Source organism: Tursiops truncatus, chromosome 20 (genome assembly GCF_011762595.2).
Source record: "Tursiops truncatus isolate mTurTru1 chromosome 20, mTurTru1.mat.Y, whole genome shotgun sequence".
Classification (NCBI taxonomy): domain Eukaryota; kingdom Metazoa; phylum Chordata; class Mammalia; order Artiodactyla; family Delphinidae; genus Tursiops; species Tursiops truncatus.
The window spans coordinates 43,811,430-43,834,478 of record NC_047053.1 but is presented as its reverse complement, the minus strand read 5'-3'; the positions used below and the strand labels follow the sequence as shown (position 1 = coordinate 43,834,478).

Genomic DNA, 23,049 nt, shown 5'->3' with positions numbered 1-23,049 from the left:
AGGTCTCGCTCGGCCCCCTGAGCTGTGTCCCGCCCCCGCGCCGTGCGCAGGCGCGGACGGGCCGCACGCATTCTACGTAACGGCTGGCGGAGGCTACGTGAAGAGTGGTGCGGCGTGACTGAGCTACCTGGTCAGGCTGTGTCCTAGAGGCGTTGAGGGCAGTAAAACCGCAGTGACCCGGCAGGCGGGGGCCGGCCCGAGAGGCAGGAAGGGTAAGGCGGCAGCCGCAGGAGCGCTGGGCCGGGTTCTAGCACTCGGTACAGGTAGGGAGCGGGCCGTGACGCGCTAGTCGGTGGGGTCGGGCTGGGCCGAGCGGTGACGCTGATTTGCGTGGCCTAACCAGGTCCCTTTTCCCACCCCATCCCCTAAGTCCAGCCTATGGTGACATGCCTCGGTCCCCGCGCCTTCTCGCCTTTCCCGATTTTCTTAAAAACAAACCAGACTTTGTCCACCCCAAGGCCCATTTTTTGTTGGGAGTTCTGATCAGGGTAGGAGTGACTTTTAACGGTTTTTGGGAACTTCCAGAACTGTGAGCAAATGCCAACCCACAGGGCAAAGTTAGAGCAAGCCCACAGCGTGCCAGCAGGAAGAATGGAGCGTAGAATTGATTCTGCTTGCTGGGGAAAGACTAGACCCCGCAGGCTTAACAGAAGCAGCAACCTCTGTGGTCCGTCTTCTCTGAAGGTTTCTAACATGACATGTTTTTATCCAACATGTGTAAGGAGACGGGAATGTCTCCATGATCTCCAGAAGCCTCAGGGTCTGGCCATTGTCAGAAAGGCCTACTCTAAAATGCCAACAAGGAATGATTCCTGCACTTAGTCCTCCTCCGTTTTTAAGTCCAGACCCAATCGCTGAGACTGCCAGGTGAGCTAGCAGAAGAAATCAGACCAGACTTGTTAGTGCTGGGGTGCCCTGCCCCAGGAGTCTCAGGACTGCCTCTCAGGCAGGGAGTTGTGCGTTTGAGAAATGAGTTGACAGGTGCACCAGACAGACTTCTGGGAAGGAAGGCCAAGGCACGGATGGCTTGGATAATTTTAACCTAAATATCCTTAAAGGAGCTCTGTTACAGGGCTGAGTTAACTTAGAAGTGCTTCTGTGGTGTGAACGTTCTAAGTGGAAATTCACTTTGAAATGACCAGACCTTTTGTCAGGGAGTTAATCAAGTTGACTGTGCCAGTGTTAACCTTTATTTGCTTCTATTTGAAAAAGTTTAAAACTGAGATCTGAAAGAGAAACACTAAAAATGAAGTATTTTTACACCTTAAAGGGTGTTCATAAGGCACAGTGGAAGGAAGTAATGGGAACTGCTATTTATTGAGTACCTTCTATGTGCCAAGCACGTATCTCTTGTAATATCCACTACAGCCCTGTGAGGCAAATAGTGAATGACTATCCCTTTTTTGTATGTGGGGAACAGGGGTTTAAGTAATTAGCCCAAGGTCACATGGCTGGCGAATGGTAGAGCTGATGTTTTGAACCAAACCTAACTCCACCAACATACGTGCTCCTTTTCATATGTCTTCCACTTTTGACTGTGAAGCTAAGGGTGTTTGGAGACACATCGCAAGCCTCTTTGAGGTTGTTGTCAAGAGGGCAGCTATGTTTTCCCATAAAATGTCCGCTGGTGTTAACGTCAAAGATCAAATATTGGAAAGGATATAATATTGGCCTATCCTTGGTGGCATATCTCAAATCATTGGTGGCATTTCTCAAATCATTGGTGCCTTTCAAAATTTATGAACTTTGTCCAATTTTAAGAACATTTCTTGAGCAGCCATGAGTTGCAAGGTATTGAGCAATAGCCTTTGATATTGAGCCAATTTCCTTTATGAATTTATGGTGTTGTAAATATGAGATATAGAATATTCACTATGCCAGAGCACCTTGAGAGATCAGTATTGGGTTGGCCAGAAAGTTCTTTCAGTTAGCGAATGTGTTGTTCAATAAAGTTCTTCACGAAAGTGAAAAACGTGTCTTTTTTGAACTTAAAACCGAACGAACTTTTTGGCCTACCCAATACATACTCCCTTTTGCCACCCATTCACTCTGTTAGTACTCAGCTCCCTGCATCCTGGCTTTCATACTTACCACTTCCTTGCAGTTGCCAATAATGACTTCCTTATTAACATTGGGAAATTTTTGGTCCATATCTTACTTGAACTTTCTGCAGCAATTGAAACCGAGCTCTGTTTCCTTCTTAGAAATATGCTTCTCCTTTGACTTCTGTGCTACCACTTCGACCAAAGTCTCTTTTTCTTTAACCATTCCTTAGTTTCCCATTCCAGTTCTCCCTATTATGCACAACTCTTAGCTGTTATGATTTGTTTCAAGACTTTTTGGTGCTTTTTTTTTTTTAAACCTAACTCTTAATACTCCCTGGGGATCTCTTCCATTCTCACACCATCTCTATTTCCAGCTTAGGCGCATATCCTGAACTCCAGGCTTATACTTCAAATGCTTCCTTTCCTCCCTTTGTAAAATAGGTTATAATACCTTTTAGGATATTGTGAAAATTAAGAGATAAATGTTAATCATCTAACATACTGCTTGAAAACACTTAAAACTTTTCAACAAGTATTAAATTTAATTTATTGCCTTCCCCCAATTTTTTCGCTCCTTTATTGCTTTTTATTTCAAGGATGACTTTGTCCAGCTGTTAATCAAGCCAAAACTTGGAATCACCCCAGATCTTCCTTCCCCACATTCCTTATATTCAGTCACTTTATGCTGACAAATATAATTCTTAATACCTGTCAAATCTGTTTTCCTGTTCATTCCCAATACCACTGCCAGTTCAGTTGTGTTTTATCTCTTATCTAATTATCTCAGCCACTTCCTATTTTTCCCACCTCAGGTGCCCTTTTCTAATTCACCCTCTGTGTGAGCTGTCAGGGTTAAATTGCAAATCTGATTGTGTCACTCTCTTACTTAAATCCTTTAGTTGATTCTAATCATCCAAACTTCTCAGTGTGGTATTTAAATAAGGATGATCAAATAAATAAATAAATAAGGATCATCATGATCTGGCCTGTGCTGGCCTTTTTAGCCTCATTTCCCCCATTTGGGTCGACAAACCCAATGTTCTATCATACCAAACTCCTAAAATGCGCTGTTTCAGCCCTCTGTGCTATAGCTGTTCCTCAGTCTGCAGTGCCTCTTCTTGAGTGCAGGAACTATCCTTTTATTTTATTTTGTAAAGAACATTTTATTATAAGAACGTAATAGAAAAATTAGAAAAGTATTCAATATAAAGAAAAATAAAGGCAAAATGTCCATAATCCTATCATACATAATAACTACTATTTACATGTAGATGTATGTATGACCTTCTAAACCTTTTTGTTTGTGTATTTGCTTCTAAAACAACTTGGGTTCTAACTTCATTCATAACAATTTTTAATAAACAAAATAAGTTTGTTTTTTGTATGTATGTATGGTTTAACCGGTTTCAGATTTTCCCTGTCATACTGTAACTCACGTCCTTGAAGCTAGGTTCTCTTGGCATAGTATCTGACATGGTGATATGCTCAGTGAGGGAACATTTTATTTGATATGATAGGATCATTTTATGAAAAGCAGTGAAAGCCAGAGGAGTTTTATATTATTCTTTGGGTAATTGGTTAGCCTTCATTGGTGATTGAACCCTTATGTAACAGAAGTCCTGTTTTAGAAGGATAACGGTAGTTTTTAGTGAGAAGTAGGGAGTAGGGAGAGAGTTGAGCAGGGGAGACCATTTAGGATAATACTGTGGTTCTTGAGTAGGTGGTGTTAGCAAAAATTGCTACTTTAAATAAGTAACAAAATCACTGCTACTGGCTTACGTTGGAGATGCTGCCTGAGAAGTGGATGATAGCAGGGATTCTGGAGGCAAAACTGGCATCAGAACATAGTTCTCTGTCACTTGGTGGTTGTATTACTTAGCATTTCTGTGCCTCATTTTCCTTATCTATGAAATGGGGATGTTAATAAAACCACTTTCTTCAGAGGGTTGTCATGAGGATTAAATTAGTTGCTTTTTGTAAAGCCTTTAGGACAGTGCCTAGCACTTTGTGTCTTAAACATGTGCTTTGATGATGATGATGATGTGCACACATACAGTTGATCTAAGAATGAATAGCTTTTCCATTCATGTATTATTTTTATTACAACCAACAGATAGTTGCATCTCATTCTTCTTTCATTATCCCTCTCCCAGTTTCTATATAAAGCTTTTAATAGGCGTTCAAAAACTGCGTACTGAATACACAGTGTAAATGGAAACCAACCTAAAGAAATTAAATGACTAGTACAAGATTTTACAGGTAACTAGTGAGAGAGTCCAGACTAGAACCCAGGCCTCTTGAACCTCAACTTATTATTCTTCACATAATGCTATCTGAAATGAACAGTATTAAATAAGAGAAAAGTGGGAGAGTCTTATATTTAATTTTTAACTGTTTACAAAATGTGATCGGTATGTGTAGAATGGCAGTCCACTTAGGGTTTTTGTTTTTGTCTTGTTTGACTCATTTTTAAGGGGCAATGAAAGCCTTCCATGCTTTCTGTGTTGTTCTTTTGATATTTGGGAGTGTCTCTGAAGCCAAGTTTGATGATTTCGAGGATGAGGAAGACATCGTAGAGTATGATGATAATGACTTTGCTGAATTTGAGGATATCACAGAAGACTCTGTTACTGAATCTCCTCAACGAGTGATAACCACTGAAGATGATGAAGACGAGACTACTGTGGAGTTGGAAGGGCAGGATGAAAACCAAGAAGGAGATTTTGAAGATGCAGATACCCAGGTAAAGGTTCTTTTTTATTGATTTCTTGGGAAAGTGGAAGGATGGGACAATGTGTAACTAGCACTTTTCCCAGACATTAAAAGTAATGCCCAGGTCTAAGGAGACCTTTACCCTCTGGTATGCTCATTTTTATTCAGTAGGTGGAGCTCTTCTAAATGATTGTGGTATGTTCTCACCTTTTACATTCAACAAAAAATGAATTGTATTTTTCTCCTCTATGGAAAGCCTGGATGGAGGATGGTGGAGTGGGGGTGGATATGTATTGGTATGTGGGTGGGTGGGAATTGTATCATTTAGAACTCAGGGTTGAAATGCATGGGGGGGGGGTCATCATTTGTTTAAAATATGTAAGATCTCTGTGTTCTGTGCTTGCTGCTTTCATGTTCTTTTTTCCTTACAAATGTTATCTATAAAAATGAGATAAAATTGCTGGTGATGTTAGTGGGGGAAAACAGATTGTGCCTCATTTTCGTAGGAGGGAGATACCGAGAGTGAACCATATGATGATGAAGAATTTGAAGGTTATGAAGACAAACCAGATACTTCTTCTAGCAAAAATAAAGACCCAATAACAATTGTCGATGTAGGTATACAGGTTTTGAATCCCAAACTAACCAACAAAATATCTTGCTGTCATTAATCTCAGAAATATAATTAGTGACACGTAGCTGGTGTTGCTGTAACGTGGGAGCCATGAAAGAGTTTGACATCAGTTCTTCTGATGCAGTGGACACACGGAAAAACAACCTGTATCTTTTGTTGGGTTCTTTTTATATAAATTTATTTATTTATTTATTTTATTTTTGGTTGCGTTGGGTCTTTGTTGCTGCGCGCAGGCTTTCTCTAGTTGCGGTGAGCGGGGGCTACTCTTCATTGCAGTGCACAGACTTCTCATTGTCGTGGCTTCCCTTGTTACGGAGCACAGGCTCTAGGCGCACAGGCTTCAGTAGTTGCGGCACACGGGCTCAGTAGTTGTGGCTCGCGCGCTCTACAGCACAGGCTCAGTAGTTGTGGCACACGGGCTTAGTTGCTCCTCGGCATGTGGGATCTTCCAGAACCAGGGCTTGAACCCATATCCCCTGCATTGGCAGGCGGATTCTTAACCACTGTGCCACCAGGGAAGTACCACAACCCATATGTTTTTATTTTAGCCTTCCTAGTTTTATTTACCAAGGAATGAGGAGGATAGACGTTGGGTTTATTTGGGAGGTGGGACTCGGAATCAAGATGAATACAGAGGGCTTTCCAGCGTTTCATCCCATTTGATTATCCTCATATTTCCTTAAAGAATCTTTTACAAAGATGACCTGGAAGGACTTCCCTAGTGGCGCAGTGGTTAAGAATCCGCCTGCCAACGCAGGGAACACGGGTTCAATCCGTGGTCCAGGAGGATCCCACATGCCTGCGGAAGCCCGCATGCCTAGAGCTCATGCTGTGCAACAAGAGAAGCCAATGCAATGAGAAGCCCGTGCACTGCAACAAAGAGTAGCCCCTGCTCGCTGCAACTAGAGAAATCCCACGCGCAGCAATGAAGACCCAACACAGCCAAATAAATAAATAAATAAATAAATAATAAAACCTTCATTAAAAAAAAAAAGTAACACTGAAAAAAAAATGATGACCTGGAAAACCGAAATGGGCATATTTTTCAAAGTATAACCATATTCAGTGACAGTTATCTAACGTATCCACTTCTGTTTATGGGTTTTCTCATTCTCCTTCATACCTTGAGTTAGACTTCGTCCTTCAGCCTCAGCCAACATTAAATGGAACAATTGTTCTTCTTTAGGTTCCTGCACACCTCCAGAACAGTTGGGAGAGTTATTATCTAGAGATTTTAATGGTGACTGGTCTGCTTGCCTACATCATGAATTATATCATCGGGAAGAATAAAAACAGTCGCCTTGCTCAGGCCTGGTTTAACACTCATAGGGAGCTTTTGGAGAGCAACTTTACCTTAGTAGGTAAGTTAGGCTAATACAAGTCTAGCCACCTGTTTGAAAACTTTCTGGTAAGAACTGCTTATTCTGCTCAGTGTAAGCATCTAACTACTTTCATGGACTGCTGAAGAGGATGCTTTTTTTTCTTCTCTCAAGGATCCCTTTTTTGTTAGGTTTTGCATAATGAATAAATTGCATTCATGAAATAATTTTCTCACCTTTCATCAAACATTTGCTGTACAGCTTCAGATAGAATGAGACAATCAGTGTTATCAAAACAAGTTGATAAAAATCTAGCCAAAAGCAAAGAATTTTGACATTTTAGGTAGCTTGTAGCTTGATAAATGCTTTCAATTCATCTTTTAGAAATTGGAAGTCCTTCAAAATTCCTTCAGGTTTTAGGCACTTTAGTGTCAGACCCACTGTAGAGATGTACAAGATGTACACTGATACCTTAGAGGAAGTCCTGTAATGGTGTAGTGTAGGGGGTAAGGTAGACTCACTCACCTTCACTTCAGTTTGGCTTTAAACACTTTGTTTCCCTTTGATAGCAAGCAAGTATCCATCTCTTCTGCCCTTTAGCAGGAATGTGTACTATGTTGTGCTAGGTACTTTGCATACATTGTTTCTTATTTAATATTTAGAACAATACTGTCAGTTGGATATAGTTTCTATAGTTTTCCTAAGGAGGGAACTGAAGTCCAGAGAAGTGTTAAAATTTGTCTAAGCTGTTCAACTGCAACCATGATATTAGAACCTAGTCTACCTGCTCCCAAAGTCCATGCTGTCCACTGTACCATATACTATTTCAGTACTTTTTGACTTGGAAATTAGGAAAAAAATAAGCAGCCTTTAATGCCTTCTACTTCCCTTGGTGTGTTTTCATTTGGTGTGTCAGTCTGCTTTACCTTGTAAAGTTGGACACTTTTTTTTGTACATTTGGACACTTTTTTGTACATTAATGAATTAAATGAAGAGAGGAAATTATTGGAATTTGAGCTTTTTGTAGCTCTTAATACCACTGTTATCATTTTGCTGCAGGAAAAACAAACTTGGATAAAGTTAAATGAAAGGAAACAGTGAGGGAGTGTTGAATAGTTAGTATTAATGGTATTTTTAATTCACTACATAGGTTTTTTTTTTTTTTTTTAACTTTTGGCAGAGACATTTAAACTGACTTTGCTCCATTTTGTACCTACTCTTGACATACTTATATTCCAAGCTGAATGTCGTTAACTAACAAGGACACACAAGTAATGCTAGAGTCCATAATTTTTTAATGGCAGCAATAAAGCATTTTAAAAGTAAAAGGAATAATGCCCATCTGTTGTAATCTATGTCTAAAGGAGAGTTCTATAAGATAGATAAGTATTGTTAACCTAAAGGTACCGTCATTTTGGGGTCAGAGTAGAAGAGTGTGTGGTGATTAGGCCCCAACATTTCCAGTGAATCATGTTAATGGTTTTACCCCTAGGGGATGATGGAACTAACAAAGAAGCCACCAGCACAGGAAAGCTGAACCAGGAGAATGAGCACATTTACAACCTATGGTGTTCTGGTCGAGTGTGCTGTGAGGGGATGCTTATCCAGCTGAGGGTAAGTAGGGAATTTCTGGTACAGTGTATATCTTCCTTTCATTTTTTCCAGTGTGATCCCAAGTCCTGTAAGATCAGTGTCTCATTTTTTTCATGTTTGACTTAAAATGAGATCTAAAAATCATCTTTTGGGAATTCCCTGGTGGTCCAGTGGTTAAGACTCTGTGCTTCCACTGCAGGAGGCCCAGGTTCGATCCCTGGTCAGGGAACTAAGATCCTGCAAGCCATGTGGCACGGCCAAATAAGTAAATAAAAATCATCTTTTTTACTGACTGGCAAATGTAGAGTATATTTGATGAAGCATTTGAGTCCCCCTCCAATGTCTTCTCCTTATAGCAAACAGAAATTGCAATTGTTCTCTTGGGCTTTTTGTTTTTTAGTTCCTCAAGAGACAGGACTTACTGAATGTCCTGGCCCGGATGATGAGGCCAGTGAGTGATCAAGTGGTATGTATTCTTCCTGCTGGTTTTCTCTGTACAGATTGAATTCTTAACTTCTTAGAGCTTGTTCTATTTCTTGCCAGGATTATATTTGGACTTTCTAACAACTTGTGTCTCTTGCCCAAAAAATGGAACCTTTTCTATCTAGACAGATCATCTTCCACTCAGTGTGAAACTGGGGGTGGAGGTGCAGGTGGGTGTGAGGAGACATATGTGCTTTTTGTGGGGAAAGAGGTAATACTTTGTCACCAGGTAGATCAACAGAATCAACCTGGATGATGGAGGTAAAACAGTTGTCACAGACCATTTGCCCTCACATCTGACTCTGCTTTTGGTATCTGCTTTTATCTTTGGCAGTAGGCTGGGGTTTTTTTCAAATATTTTTTGCCTCAAGTAATACATCTTGGGCTGAATGAGTTCATAACACAATATGGAGACCTTATTGTTTGGTATACTTTCTTTCCTTTGTTAAATTAACATGTTAATCTGAAAATTGTGTCCTTCATTAGAAATGCCACATTCCCCCTCCCTTCATTCTTCCAGTAAATAATTGTGCTGACTCCCACTGCAGCAAGAAACAAAAATACATGAGACAGTCTTTTATATAAGCTAGTAGAACAAGAAATGTATGCATATATATCAAAATACAAAGTAGTATTTGGTTAATAAGTGCTATATTGGTAATATAATTAGGTACTTTTTATTGGATTGAAACTCAATTGTTATTTTAAAGGTCTTATTGTTAGTTGGAAACCTGTTTCTTTTATTTATTTTAATTTTTCTAATGTGGCCGCTGATGATTTAACCCACTAGTTTTTAGAGCCTCCTCAGTTAAAACTCAAAGGAGGAAGTTTTGCTGCATCTTCTGCCATCTTTTTGTAGAAATTATTCTTTAGAGTGTTGTGTTAATCATTTTCAGTTCTTTCCTGAGGTAGATTTAATCTTCTCTTTTCCTCTGAGCCAGCCAGCCTTTTACGTTTTTTGCTGTTTTGGGGTTTTTTTTCCCTGCAATGAAAAGCAGCCTCAACAAACATATGGGTTTTTTATATTTTTAAGCCTTTTTATGTGGGTTCTGCTTAAAAGAGCAGAAAACCTTTCTTTAGCAGCTGACATCTTGCCAGATCTTTGCCATATTTCCCTTCATTAACATTTCCCTTCTTCCACATATATACTGGTAAATTTTGACCCAAACTTCTAAAGATATAGTTAATAAGACAAATAGGGCCATGTTTTATCATACCAGACTCTTTAGGCTATAACTTTATCTCTCTGGCCCAATGTCGAGTATTAAAAACTGTTTAACCTGCCTCTGGGGTGTTTCCAACACCAACAACCAATTCTCTGATTCTCCAGATACCAGTTGGGTGTCCAACAATTCAATTCAATTCTGATACTATCTACTTGGAGTTAATGCCAGATCCCACAAGTTAAAGGTCTCATTCCCACAAGATTGCCCACACTTCAGATGCCAGTTGCAGGCCCCGGGCCACCGTACTTCTGACTGCCCAGCTATAAATCTAGAGTTCCCACAGCCCTCCCCTCAGATTCAATAATTTTCTAGAATAGCTCAGAGAACTCAGGAAAACACTTTACTTACATTTACCAGCTTATTGTAAAGGCTGCAATTCAGGAACAGCCAAATGGAAGAGAGGCATGGGGGTGGGGTGGTGCACAGAGCTTCCATGCCTCTAGAGCTTGGGCCCCTCTTCATAGGGTCATTTAGGCTGTTGGCAGAATTCAGTTCCCTGTGGTTGCAAGTTCCTATTTTCCTGCTAGTTGTCGCTGGGAACTGCTCTTATCTCCTAGAGGCCATTCTCCGGTCCTTGCCACGTGGTTCCCCTCCACCCCATAGCCCTTTCACACTTTCACTCTTTCTTCAAGTAGGGTCCAGTCCCTTTTGAGGACTCACTTGATTAGGTCAGTCCACCCAGGATAGTGTCCCTTTTGATTAACTGAAAGTCACCTGATTAGGGACCATCTGCCATGTAACACAGCATAATCATGGTAATGATAATACCATCACATTCATAAGTCCTGCTCACATTCGAGGGGAGGATGTATACACCAGCAGGCAGGCATATTGGGGGCTGTCTTAGAAATCTGCCTATCACAGAACCTAACAGGTGAGTTTTGTTGTTTTTTTTTTAAAGCAAATAAAAGTAACCATGAATGATGAAGATATGGATACCTATGTGTTTGCTGTTGGTACTCGGAAAGCCTTGGTACGACTACAGAAAGAGATGCAGGATCTGGTATGTCAGGTTCTTTTTCAAATAATATGTGGAAACTGTGCCTCTTTATTACATAAATGTTTGACTTCAGAGCATAAAGTAATTATATCACTTGAACAGTTGTATCACTTTGAAATAGGTCAGTACATATTCTCTTGAGAAAAAAAATCCTTGTGCATAATAAAATATCATGTCTTACTTTCAACTACGTCTTCCTCTAGAGTGAGTTTTGTAGTGACAAACCTAAGTCTGGAGCGAAGTATGGACTGCCTGACTCCTTGGCCATCCTGTCAGAGATGGGAGAAGTCACAGAGGGAATGATGGATACAAAGGTAAATACAATAGAAGACATACATTTGTAGACCATTTACGGGGCAGTCTCCCTGAAAGTTACACTGTACAAATTCTTCATTTTATCTTCCTTTCCCACACAACCGGTAAAATACTTTCTTTAAACAATAGATTCACTTGTCAAAAAGACAGTTTTATTAGTCAAGAAATTCTCTCTAAATCAAGAACAAATTGTCCCTAGGATTGCCAATGGCTTTCAGGTTTTTTGAAAAAGGACTACTACTTTAATCCTTATCACCATGTCATTTAGTACGTTTGTTAAAGTTTCCGTTTGTGTAGAAGACAGGTATATAAAGAGCTATTTTTTTCCTATTGGTTATGTATGGTAACAGCACATCTTAGTATCATAAAAATATAGGATAGCTCAAAGACAGTTCTAAATGTAAGTTCTGGGTGATGTGGTTGTGAAGAATTCCTAAAATTATTTCAGATTTTATGTTCATGCTTTCACTCGTATTTTGAACACTATTTTGAGATATATTTTCAGCTGCTCAATTTTGATCATTGGTGTGACTAAAGAAGGGCAGTAGTTTCATCATAGGGAGAGTCCTTATTTAAATTTAATTTTTTTTAAGCTTTAGCCTTCATCATGTGCAAAAGTAAGGAGGATTAAAGAGTGAATATCTATGAAAAAAGAGAAGTGCATCAAACCTACTTTAAAAAAAATAATTTTCTTTTCTTATTTCAGATGGTTCACTTTCTTACACACTATGCTGACAAGATTGAATCCGTTCATTTTTCAGACCAGTTCTCTGGTCCAAAAATTATGCAAGAGTACGTATGAAATAAAAATATTGAAATCAGTTTTCTTCACTAGCTTTCTGTGTTGAAACACCTGCAAGGTGCTTCTGCAATTTCCCTTCCCAAATGAGTGAGGGAAGTTGGTGACAGCATCCAAGTTTTCCTTTGCTTTGACTGCATGCATCGTGAAGGTAATTGAAAACCTATGGGGGACAATCAAATAAGCCTCCCCAGTTTGCAATTGTCACCGCATGTATGCATCACCCACTCAGTGAGGTAAATGAGAATCTAACAGAATGGCTAATAGTAAGAAAATACAATTGGTAGTCTCTGTCCTTTGTAGTCTAGGGTGGTTGTTTTTTGGGGATTTTTTTTCCTTTTTAATTTATGATGTGAATCTGTGACGTTTGATTTGTGTTTGATTGCAGGTGTATGCATTTTGTAATTCATGGCCTTTTCCGGCTTTCTACTTTGAATGGTTGAGTGATTATATTCTTTCTAGTGTATTATCAGACACCCTTGATGCCCGTAAAGTTTCTGGCTTTATAGTAATGTTGTTCGAATGTAAATATTCAGGGTTTGAATTTGCTGTTTGATTTCACATCCTGTTGCAGGAGAGCGTATTTAAGTTTACCCTTGGTGTAGAATTGGTTCTGACCTAAATTTTTGGCTAAGAACTGTGGAGTTGAATACAGTTAAAAGCCAATTTGAATTTTAATTTTGTGTCAAAATCACTAAGGTAATCAAAATTACTTATGCCTCTAGATGGTGTTGCATCATCCTTGCCTTGCTGAACTCAGTAATAATGCTTTGGACAAAGTATCACATTGCGGCATTCATGGAGCATTTTGTGTGTGGGGGGAGGTGTGGAGGGTTGAAAGTCAAAGATTGCAAGAGGATTCTTTGAAGAGTCAGAACTAAATTATATATGCTATAGTAGATTATTTCTCAACTTATTCTGAGCCTGACTCAAAAATAAGATCCTTCATCATAGGAAGATAGATGAAGAGTTAGCAATAAAACATAAAAATCCATCAAAATAGGGCTTCCCTGGTGGCGCAGTGGTTGAGAATCTACCAGCTAATGCAGGGGACACGGGTTCGAGCCCTGGTCTGGGAGGATCCCACATGCCGTGGAGCAACTAGGCCCGTGAGCCACAACTACTGAGCCTGCGCGTCTGGAGCTTGTGCTCCGCAACAAAAGAGGCCGTGATAGGCGATAGTGAGAGGCCCGCGCACCGCGATGAAGAGTGGCCCCCACTTGCCACAACTAGAGAAAGCCCTCGCACAGAAACGAAGACCCAACACAGCAAAAATTAATTAATTAATTAATAAACTCCTACCCCCAACATCTAAAAAAAATAAAAATAAAAATAAATAAAAGGTTATTTAAAATATGGGCCGCATACTTAAATACAGGCTCATTTCTGGCTCCCCAGGTGAGATGGAATTATCCTGCCTGGAGGGGACATCACTGGAGGTGTTGAAGGATAGGATAAAGATACTTGGGAATGCATCCATCGGATAGACGAGTGGACCAGATGACCTGTAAAGCTCCTTCGGGCTCTGAGACTGTATTTAACTTGGGGATGCCAAGCCAAATACTGTGCTGATTATCTGCACAGTTATCTGTTCATCTAAGTGAATTGGGTGACTTATGTGCATGGAAAGTAACTCTCTCTTGCGTTCCTTCTAAATAGCTCTTTCTTTTATGACAGGGAAGGTCAGCCTTTAAAGCTACCTGACACTAAGAGGACACTGTTGTTTACATTTAATGGTAAGTGTTCTGTGTCCTGTCTGAGTTCTTTGTTTTCTGTGAGATGATCTTAAGGAGAGTATTGTTTCTTTCTAAACAATAGCTATAAAAAACTACATTAAAACTAACCCCAGGGACTTCCCTGGCGGTCCAGTGGTTAAGACTTTGCTTTCCAATTCAGGGGGTGCTGGTTCGATCCCTGTTCAGGGAGCTAAGATCCCACATGCCTTGCGGCCAAAAAACCCAAAACATAATAACAGATTCAATATTGTGACTAATTCAGTAAAGACTTAAAAAAATGGTCCACATCAAAAAGAAAATCTTTAAAAAAAAAAACCTCATGCCAGCTTATTGGTTTTTTGATTTCTTCAGTAAGAGATCCTTTTATATATTTTAATTTCTATTTTCTGCTGTATTTTAGCTGCCTAAGAAATTTGGAGAAAGGAGCCTATTAATACAAAAAGAAAAAAAAATTAATACAAGAAGTATGAATGCTGCCATTAACTCAATAGGAAAATGGTTTTGTTTTCCAGTGCCTGGCTCAGGTAACACTTACCCAAAGGATATGGAGGCTTTACTACCCCTGATGAACATGGTGATTTATTCTATTGATAAAGCCAAAAAGTTTCGACTCAACAGAGAAGTAAGACCTGCAGCCTTAAGTTGGAGGCTTTTATTGTGTTTTCCCCCGCAAGGGGCGGTGGGGAGGGGGCCCAGCTTTCGATTATTTCAGTGATTTTATCTTTGCTAGTTGACTTAAAAGTGCTACATGGGAGTGGTTTTATGAAAGAATATTAAATGGGATTTTGTATCTGTTTGGATTGAAATGGATTTCTTATGAATTGCTTTGTTTCCTGGGGAAAGGGCAAACAAAAAGCAGACAAGAACCGAGCTCGAGTGGAGGAGAACTTCTTGAAGCTGACGCATGTGCAAAGACAGGAAGCTGCCCAGTCTCGGCGTGAGGAGAAGAAAAGAGCAGAGAAGGAGCGAATCATGAATGAGGAAGATCCTGAGAAACAGCGCAGGCTGGAGGTAAGACAAACTTTTCTTATCACTGGGGTAAAACTCAGATTTATAAGAATGCCTACTTGCGCCATATTGGCTGTTAAGGTAATTCTGTGTAGGAATGTACACAGGCTGAAAGCTTAGCATTTTCTCAGCACTTGGGACAGTTGATAGCGCTGTAAAAAAAAGAATAATCCTTCCTGTTCAAACCATGTTAGATTGAGCCTCAATCCTGGAGAATGATATGAATTATCCTGTTCCCCCAGCATAGGCCCTTTTTGAAAGTTCCACTATCATCTTTCAAGCCAAACACATACTAAGGTAGAAAGAAATTTGGAATTTTAATAGAAGCCAGGACATGTGCCCTATGGTCCACATAAACTTGTTTTATAAAAATTTTATTTTGATTATAGAATTAGAGAATTCTAATATTTTTTCTTTGTATTTTGTTTTCTATTTTGTACATAAGTAGAATCTCAAACTCAAGAGCTTTAATAAGGCTGTAGTCTGTTATGTTTCAAACATCAGCATGTTCTCATGTTTTGTGAAGTAAGATGCTGCAGTCCAGCTCTAAAATTTTAAACCTTGTAAATGCTGATCAAAAACGAGGAGAACAAAGTTCTGGGAAATGTGAATTTTAATGTGAATAACCTCAAGAATTGAAGAAAATTCTTGTAAGTGGAGGAGGCAAGCTGCCAAGAAAAAGCGAGCCCCTGGACTTCCCTGGTGGCGCAGTGGTTAAGAATCCACCTGCCAGTGCAGGGGACACGGGTTTGAGCCCTGGTCCGGGAAGATCCCACATGCCCCGGAGCAACCAAGCCTGTGCGCCACAACTACTAGAAGCCTGCGCGCCGAGAGCCTGTGCTCTGCAACAAGAGAAGCCACCGCAATGAGAAGCCCGCGCACCTCAACAAAGAGTAGCCCCCAGTCCCCGCAACTAGAGAAAGTCCACGCGCAGCAACGAAGACCCAACACAGCCAAAAATAAATAAATTAATTTTTAAAAAAGAAAAAAAAAAGTGAGCCCCTGTGTGGCACTTTAGTTGCTGGTAGAGTCGTTAATGCTGTTGAGTGAAGTGCCCAGAGTACCACAGCCCTCCTCTCATCCTTTCTCATCAGTCTTTGGTTTGGTTTGGTTTGGTTTGGTTTAGTTGATGGGTATTTTTCCCCTGAAAATAGAGCTCTGTGTTTATGCAATCTTCTTTATAAATATAAATGGCTTTTTAACAGATATACAGGAAGAATCTACATGGACTCATTAATAGATAATGCCTTTCATTTTTCTATGAAAAAAAAGTTCTCCAGTTATTTCTAGAGTTTGAAACTATAGTAGGTTTAAGTAAAAGAGGGGCCCAGAACTTAAGTCAGATTGTAAGTTGCTTGTGGGTGTAAACCATGTATTTTTTTTTAGAACCACCACTTTATAGTATCTAGGCCTAGGTACCTTGTAAAAAGATCCAGTGAATTAAATGGGAAAGGAGCCAAACAAAACACAAAAAACCCTATAGTGAATTTCTGGCTTGAATGGCTCATTTATACCAATGATCTGGACCTTCCTGCCACTACTGGTAGAGCCTTGTTTTGTTTTGTTACATATTTAATTTGAAAAGTATAGAGAAACATATACACAGACATTAAAATTAACCTTAATTCTACCATGTAAGAACAATGTAACATAATCCTTCAGTTCCCATCCCTAAAACCAACCACTGTTAATACTATATAGTTTATTTAGTCCCTCAACTGTGTATATTCAGTGTACTTATTTCATTTCTTAATGTAGATCATCTTATAAACTTTTTATATTAAAAATATAGCAATCTTTCAAGAAAGTGTCTTTCCATATTCTTTTTTTTTTTTTTTTTTTTTTTATTTTTTTTGCGGTACGCGGGCCTCTCACTGTTGTGGCCTCTCCCGTTGCGGAGCACAGCCTCCGAACGCGCACGTGCAGGCTCAGTGGCCCGCATGTGGGATCTTCCCGGACCGGAGCATGAACCCATGTCCCCTGCATCAGCAGGCGGACTCTCAACCACTGCGCCACCAGGGAAGCCCCAGCAATTCTTATAACTATCTTCTGGAACGTTATTTGTGATGCCAGCCTAAATAGTATAGGCAGTATTCTAGTTTTGACTTTTTTTTAAACAAGTACTGAAATCTTAGTTTGCATTCCCTCTTTCTCTCTAGGAAGCTGCCTTGAGGCGTGAGCAAAAGAAATTGGAGAAGAAGCAAATGAAAATGAAACAAATCAAAGTGAAAGCCATGTAAAGTCATCCAAGAGATCTGAGTCCTTATGCCACCTGTAAGCTCTGAATTCACAGGAAACAAAAAATACCAGTTCATTTCTTATCTTAAAGTTTCCCAGTGACTGAGAAATCCTTATTTCATCATGTGTTCTGTTTTTGGTTTGGAGTTTTACAAAGGTCATAGATACATTGGAAGGACTCTGTTACAGTAATTTTCTTCCAGATAATCAAATTATTTTGATTATTTTATAAAAGGAATAATATATGAAATCTGTGTAGTTTCAAAACATCTTAAAAATTATAACATGAATCAGTACTTTTAGTGCTTGATATTTGAAGAAATATCATGAAATTTATAGATATATAATTAGATTGTTGCTTTTTGTTTAAACTAGGCAGTTGAAATGGCTATGAAGACTGACTCTAAACCAAGATTCCACAGATAACTTGGAATTGCACAATAAACATTGCTTGGTGTTCTCTTCTGTGTCTACATTAAACTTGTAAAAAAATAAAATTCAGAACACTATATGTGGTGTTGAGATTTCAGGGACTCAACAGTCTAGTTCAGTATATGTTTATAGGTGGGAGGTGCTGATGACAGTATGATAGGATATCTGTAGGCTTTAGGATACTTACATGTATGTGGAAAATTCTAGGGATAGATAATACAGGAGCACGGTTTCCTCCTTACCTGATACCATGAGCTAATGACAATGTGAATGCTGTATTTTAAGTGGTTGTATGTTTTCTTGAGTAACAAATGCATGAAAAATTAACTGCTTCACCTAGATGAGATCAGTGGTCTATGTGAAGTCACAAAAGTTTTCCTTCTTGGTCGCTGCAACGTATGGGATGCTCACGGAGAAGCTCTGTTCTCTGTGTTATGGCCATATCCCTTTGCTTCTCCTTCTGCTTTTATCTCTTCCACAGTTGAGGCTGGGTATATTCTTTCAAAGAAATAGCCATGAATATGCATAAACATACTTTTAAAAATGAACTTTCCTAGACTATTGAGAGTTCCTTCTGCCTCTTGAGGAAGGAACTCTTGGGGGAGAGGCCCATCTACCTGCACAAGCATTTAGCTTGTTCAGATCTCTGCATTTTATAAATGCTTCCTACTAAGAAAGCATTTTTTAAGTCACTGCTTGTACCAGGTAATTTTTGCTGGGGATGGGAAGGGGTTGGGTTTTTTGTGGGAGAGGGGTGGGTGGGTATTTTTTGTTGATGCTTTATGTGCAGGTGTGTTCTGAGGCAATAACAAGTTGCTGTGAAAACAGCATGTGCTGCTGCCTTTGTAACTGCATGGAAACTTTTCACATGGGTTTTTCTCTAGGTTAATGCAGAAATGTATAAACTGGGAGATGCAAATGTAATATTTTTTTTAACAGTTCATGAAATTAAGTTATTAAAATAACAAAATTTAATTACCTTAATGCTATATAATTCTAGAATTAGCCTTGTTTTACAAACCTTTAACCTGCATTTTAGAAATCAAAGTTGGTATGCTTAGCTATCTTTTGATTAATAAAAGCTTTCTTAAAGTCCCACACATTTGGACCATGGCAGCTAATTTTGTAATTTAAGCATTCGTATGAACTACCTATGGACATATATTAAACTAATTGAAAAAAGTCTCAGAGTGCCGCCTTTACTTTTCTGGGGTTGCCCTACAAGAGTATAAGCCCATAGTTGTTACCAGTTTTTGGTGTTTTGTTTTGTTTTTGGCTGTGCTGCACGGCTTACGGGATCTTGGTTCCCCAACGAGGGATCAAACCCGAGCCCTCGGCAGTGAAAGCGTGGAGTCCTAACCTCTGGACCACCAGGGAATTCCCACTAGTTAATTAATGTTTTATATTTTTAGAGCCCCATTATGTCATTGATGGGCTTCTCCCCAAAGTCCCCCACTAGAGTTAAGACACCATTGTCTCTCCTATGACTGAGAGGACAAAGAGAGGAGACTGTTGTTGACTGTCACACGTTGGAAAACCTGTCTTGTCCTCCAGTATTGTCTGCATTGCCTGGGCACTTAGCAATACCACAACAAGTGCTGGACTGGAAGATAAAGACTTGGCCTTTAGTGCCAGCAAAACCAGTTACCAATCCTTTGACTTTGGGCAGGTCATTAACCTCTTTGAGTCTCTGTTCTGATCTTCCTTCTACAAAGTAAGGGAAGTAATTATTTTCTCTACCTATCTCACATTAGGTCAACACTAAGAGGTAATATATGTAAAATTCTCCTGTAAATGGTAGCACTTCAAAAAATGTATCATCTAGGCCTATTCTCCAAGTGGTGTATTTTTGCTTTATTCTGTTTTGCTTTTCTTTCTCTCAGTGAAAACCAAGCAGATCCTTCCAGAGTTCTCTAACTTTATCTGCAAAACTTGACAGGGTATTATTGGGGCGGGGGGGGGGGGGGTATAGTTTACAATTCTGTTTCCTTAATAATAGAAACTTTCCTTGTCAGGCACCAGATGTGAAACTCTTTTCTTTAGATGGAACTTAGACCAAAGAAAAACATTAATTGGCTTTCTCATTCCACCCATCCAATAGGAATTGGAAACGTGAAAATTACTTAGAGCAGTGTTGTACAAGGATCTAGTTTTGGTGTGAGGGATGAAATACTGTACTTAATCACCCCAGATTCTCTTTCCTTACTGTTCCTGGCTCCATGAATTCAAATTCATGCTTTGAATTATTTGAAAGCATGTAAGAGGGAGAAGACAGTTATACCCGTAAGAGTGGCTTCTGTTACACACTACTAAAACAATAGTGAAAATATTTTCTCAGTTTCTGGAGTTTGGTGATGGGCTAAAGATTTATTTGCATTTGGAAAAAAAGTGTAATGTTTTTATCTGTGTACAAGTTGAATGCCATCTTCTCAGCTCTGTGAACTGAGAAATAATACCAATTTCAGAAGAAAGTTTTTTGTTTTGTTTTTTTTTCCCTGAAAGGGAGAACTTTGTGTCTACTACTATTCTGCTCTTAATGGCTATTATTAGGTTATATTTTCATCTTTTAAAATTAATTGTCCTCTTTAATTTCACCTATTTTGCTTTTCCAAATAGTGTAACTTTTATTTATATAAAAGACACCCAGGCCTTTTAAAATATTTAGTTCCATGGGAGTTATTTGGAGATCAGATAATATCATATCCGCCTAGGTTGTTTGTTGTATCAACTTTGCTTTCCTATCACATTTCCAACTTAAATGCTTAAATAGCTTTCTTTTGCCTCTTTTTCTTGCATGTTAACTGCATCACTTAGCAAGGTTGTAGCAAAGCTAGAATTGAAGCTATTTTCTGCTTCAGGAAAGAGGCCTGGGTTTGTGGGTAGGGACCCAGGTGCTGTCCTAGTGCTGTAACAAGTCTCTTTCCTTATCTATAAGTGGGCATCATCTACTCTGCCCTTTCTAAAATGCCTTTTCAGAGGATATTAGATAACATGCATAAAGTGCTTTGACATATAAAATGCTCTATAAATTAAATAATCCTGCTCAACTTGTTAAACTACACATTGTAAGCATTTCTAGCTCTCACTTGAGTATTCTAGGCAATTAGTTTTACCTTTCTCACAGTTAATTTATGTGGTATCTTAAAGAGGGCAGTGCACTCCGGGTGCTCAGAGTTAAAACAAAATAGCCAGGATCTTCAGTCCATCTCCATTCCTCCAGGCTTCAAGCAAGTTTCAGAAGGTTCCAGAAATCTTGGAGAGTCCCAGCCCTTATGATACAGAAGTGAAAAGGAATAGGGAGTTTGTACATCCTGTGACTCAAGTCAAAAGCAAAGCAAGGAGAAACTGAGTTTGTAAACTCTCAAAATTGACCTTTCATGACACCAGTTTTCTAAGTTATCTGGATTTTGGAGGCCCTTTTGTAAGGAAATTTGCTCCCTGAAACAGAGTCTAGGCCAAAAGTTTCTCAAAATATCTTTTGTGGGCAGTCCTGAAGATGATGAGATCTCTTAGCCCCCTTGACCAACTGACATCCAGTTAGAAAATGACATAGCTACTGGGCTGGACAGAACAAATGAGAAGTACTTACGTGTTTAAACTCCCCATTGTGGTGGCTGCATCAAGTCTGGCATCTTTCAGGCACTGACTCCTCTAGTATCCTTGATTCCCAAGACCACATGTGAAGAAGGTCTTTTCAAGAGAACATCGCAGGGGACGTCCCTGGTGGCACAGTGGTTAAGAATCCACCTGCCAATGCAGGGGACGCAGGTCCGATCCCTGGCCCTGGAGGATCCCATACTCTGCGGAGCAACTAAGCCCATGCGCCACAACTACTGAGCCTGCGCTCTAGAGCCCACGAGCAACAACTACTGAGCCCACGTGCCACAACTATTGAAGCCCACCTGCCTAGAGCCCGTGCTCCGCAACGAGAAGCCACCGCAATGAGGAGCCCAGGCACTGCAATGAAGAATAGCCCCCCCTCGCCGCGCACAGGAACGAAGACCCAACGCAGCCAAAAATAAATAAATAAAAATAAAGTAATTCAAAATAAAAAATTGCAGGGATTTTACTTCAATTTCTGCTACTATCTTGCTTTGTCCATTTACCGAGTTTGCAGCTAGTATCTTATTTGATGACAGAATAGTGAGGATACTGTTTTGGAATGTTAAAGCACTAGATAAGAGCAAAGTGATGTGTGTAAAATTCAGTGAGATCCTGAGATGCACTGGCAGAGTTCACATTCAGTTTCGGCATCAAATTTCCATCGGTCCCTGTTTGAATGGAGCGAACTTCTTCCCCATCGTGGAAGTGAGACCAGTATAAATCCGTGTCAAGGGTCGTAGCTGGCAAGGGCGAGTGTTCATTACTTGATGGCGTATATCCAGTTTTGGATCTAGCCCACCCCACCCCCGTGGGCGGAGTAAGTCACTGAAAAAAAGAAAAAAAAAAAAAAGCAGTGTCGGGGGCTTCCCTGGTGGCGCAGTGGCTGAGAGTCCGCCTGCCGATGCAGGGGACACGGGTTCGTGCCCCAGTCCGGGAAGATCCCACATGCCGCGGAGTGGCTGGCCCCGTGAGCCATGGCCGCTGAGCCTGCGCGTCCGGAGGCTGTTCTCCGCAACGGGAAAGGCCACAACAGTGAGAGGCCCGCGTACCGCAAAAAAAAGAAAAAAATCAGTGTCGCAGAAGGAAGCCTTGCTCCATCCCTTACTGCTTCATCCTTTCTCAAGCCCTGCATGCCTTGGCTTAGGCTAGCTTCCCCAGCAAGGCAAACCTGACAGTTTTCTGCAAACAGAACATGTCTCTCAGAGTTGTGGGTAAGGAAGGATCCAGGACCAAAAATGTCCAGAGGGGGAAAAAAAGATAGTTGAGATATTTTCCTCCTTTTACCTAAGGTGGCACAGAGAAAGGGTGGGATTCCCCTTTGTAGCTTGTCAGTCTTGTGCCCGAGAGGCCAAAGTGAGGGGCATTTGAGATATCTTCAAGGAAACTGCGAGACTGATTTTCCCACTGAAGTCCTACCACACGAAAAAAAGAAGTTTAAAGTACTCAAAGTAGCCAAGTCAGCAGACAGTGTTGGTTTGCCTTATTCTAGTCCCCTTGACTCTACATTACTGAAATCATCCCACTGCCTTCCTGTTTCGGGGATGGAGGCTCTGGAGAGCCCTTTTCGGACCCCGAAGGCCACACCGACGACAAGCTAGGTCTTTGGCTTCCACACGCGGGGGGGAAACGTGTCCCCTCCGTTGGAGACCGAATGCCCTCAGGTATGCGCAGCGCGTAATGAGGTAACTCAGCACTGGAAAACCGCTCTCTGAGAGGCCGCTGCTGAGGGCCGGCCGCACCAGCAGAGATGCGGAAACCAGGAAGAACTTCCCCACCTGCCGGGCCTAGCGGGCCCGGGCGGGCCGGGGCGGGCCTTCCTCTCCGGCGCGGGGCGGGGCGGGGCGCGGCGGGGCGGGCGGGGCGGGGTGGGGCGGGGCGGGGCGGGGCGGTTCTCTACCAGCCCTCC

General features: G+C 40.6%; 1 protein-coding gene across 3 annotated transcripts; it reads left to right on the top strand.

Annotated features, from left to right (window-relative positions):
- The first annotated feature begins 58 nt into the window (after positions 1–58).
- On the top strand, positions 59–18,725 carry CCDC47 (coiled-coil domain containing 47). 3 transcript variants are annotated; one of them, XM_019944299.3, is made up of 13 exons: positions 59–212; positions 4,520–4,788; positions 5,264–5,371; positions 6,578–6,752; positions 8,203–8,324; positions 8,704–8,769; positions 10,914–11,015; positions 11,216–11,326; positions 12,034–12,119; positions 13,804–13,862; positions 14,375–14,484; positions 14,706–14,873; positions 17,030–18,725. In XM_019944299.3, exons 2-13 carry the CDS (start codon positions 4,525–4,527, stop codon positions 17,108–17,110), a joined length of 1,452 nt encoding a protein of 483 aa, XP_019799858.1. In that variant the 5' UTR covers positions 59–212; positions 4,520–4,524; the 3' UTR covers positions 17,111–18,725. The 3 variants fall into 3 exon arrangements, with proteins under 3 accessions (XP_019799858.1, XP_019799857.1, XP_073654202.1); XM_019944298.3 differs by having other exon boundaries at positions 84–263; XM_073798101.1 differs by lacking the exon at positions 59–212 and adding an exon at positions 723–867.
- The last annotated feature ends 4,324 nt before the right edge of the window (positions 18,726–23,049 follow it).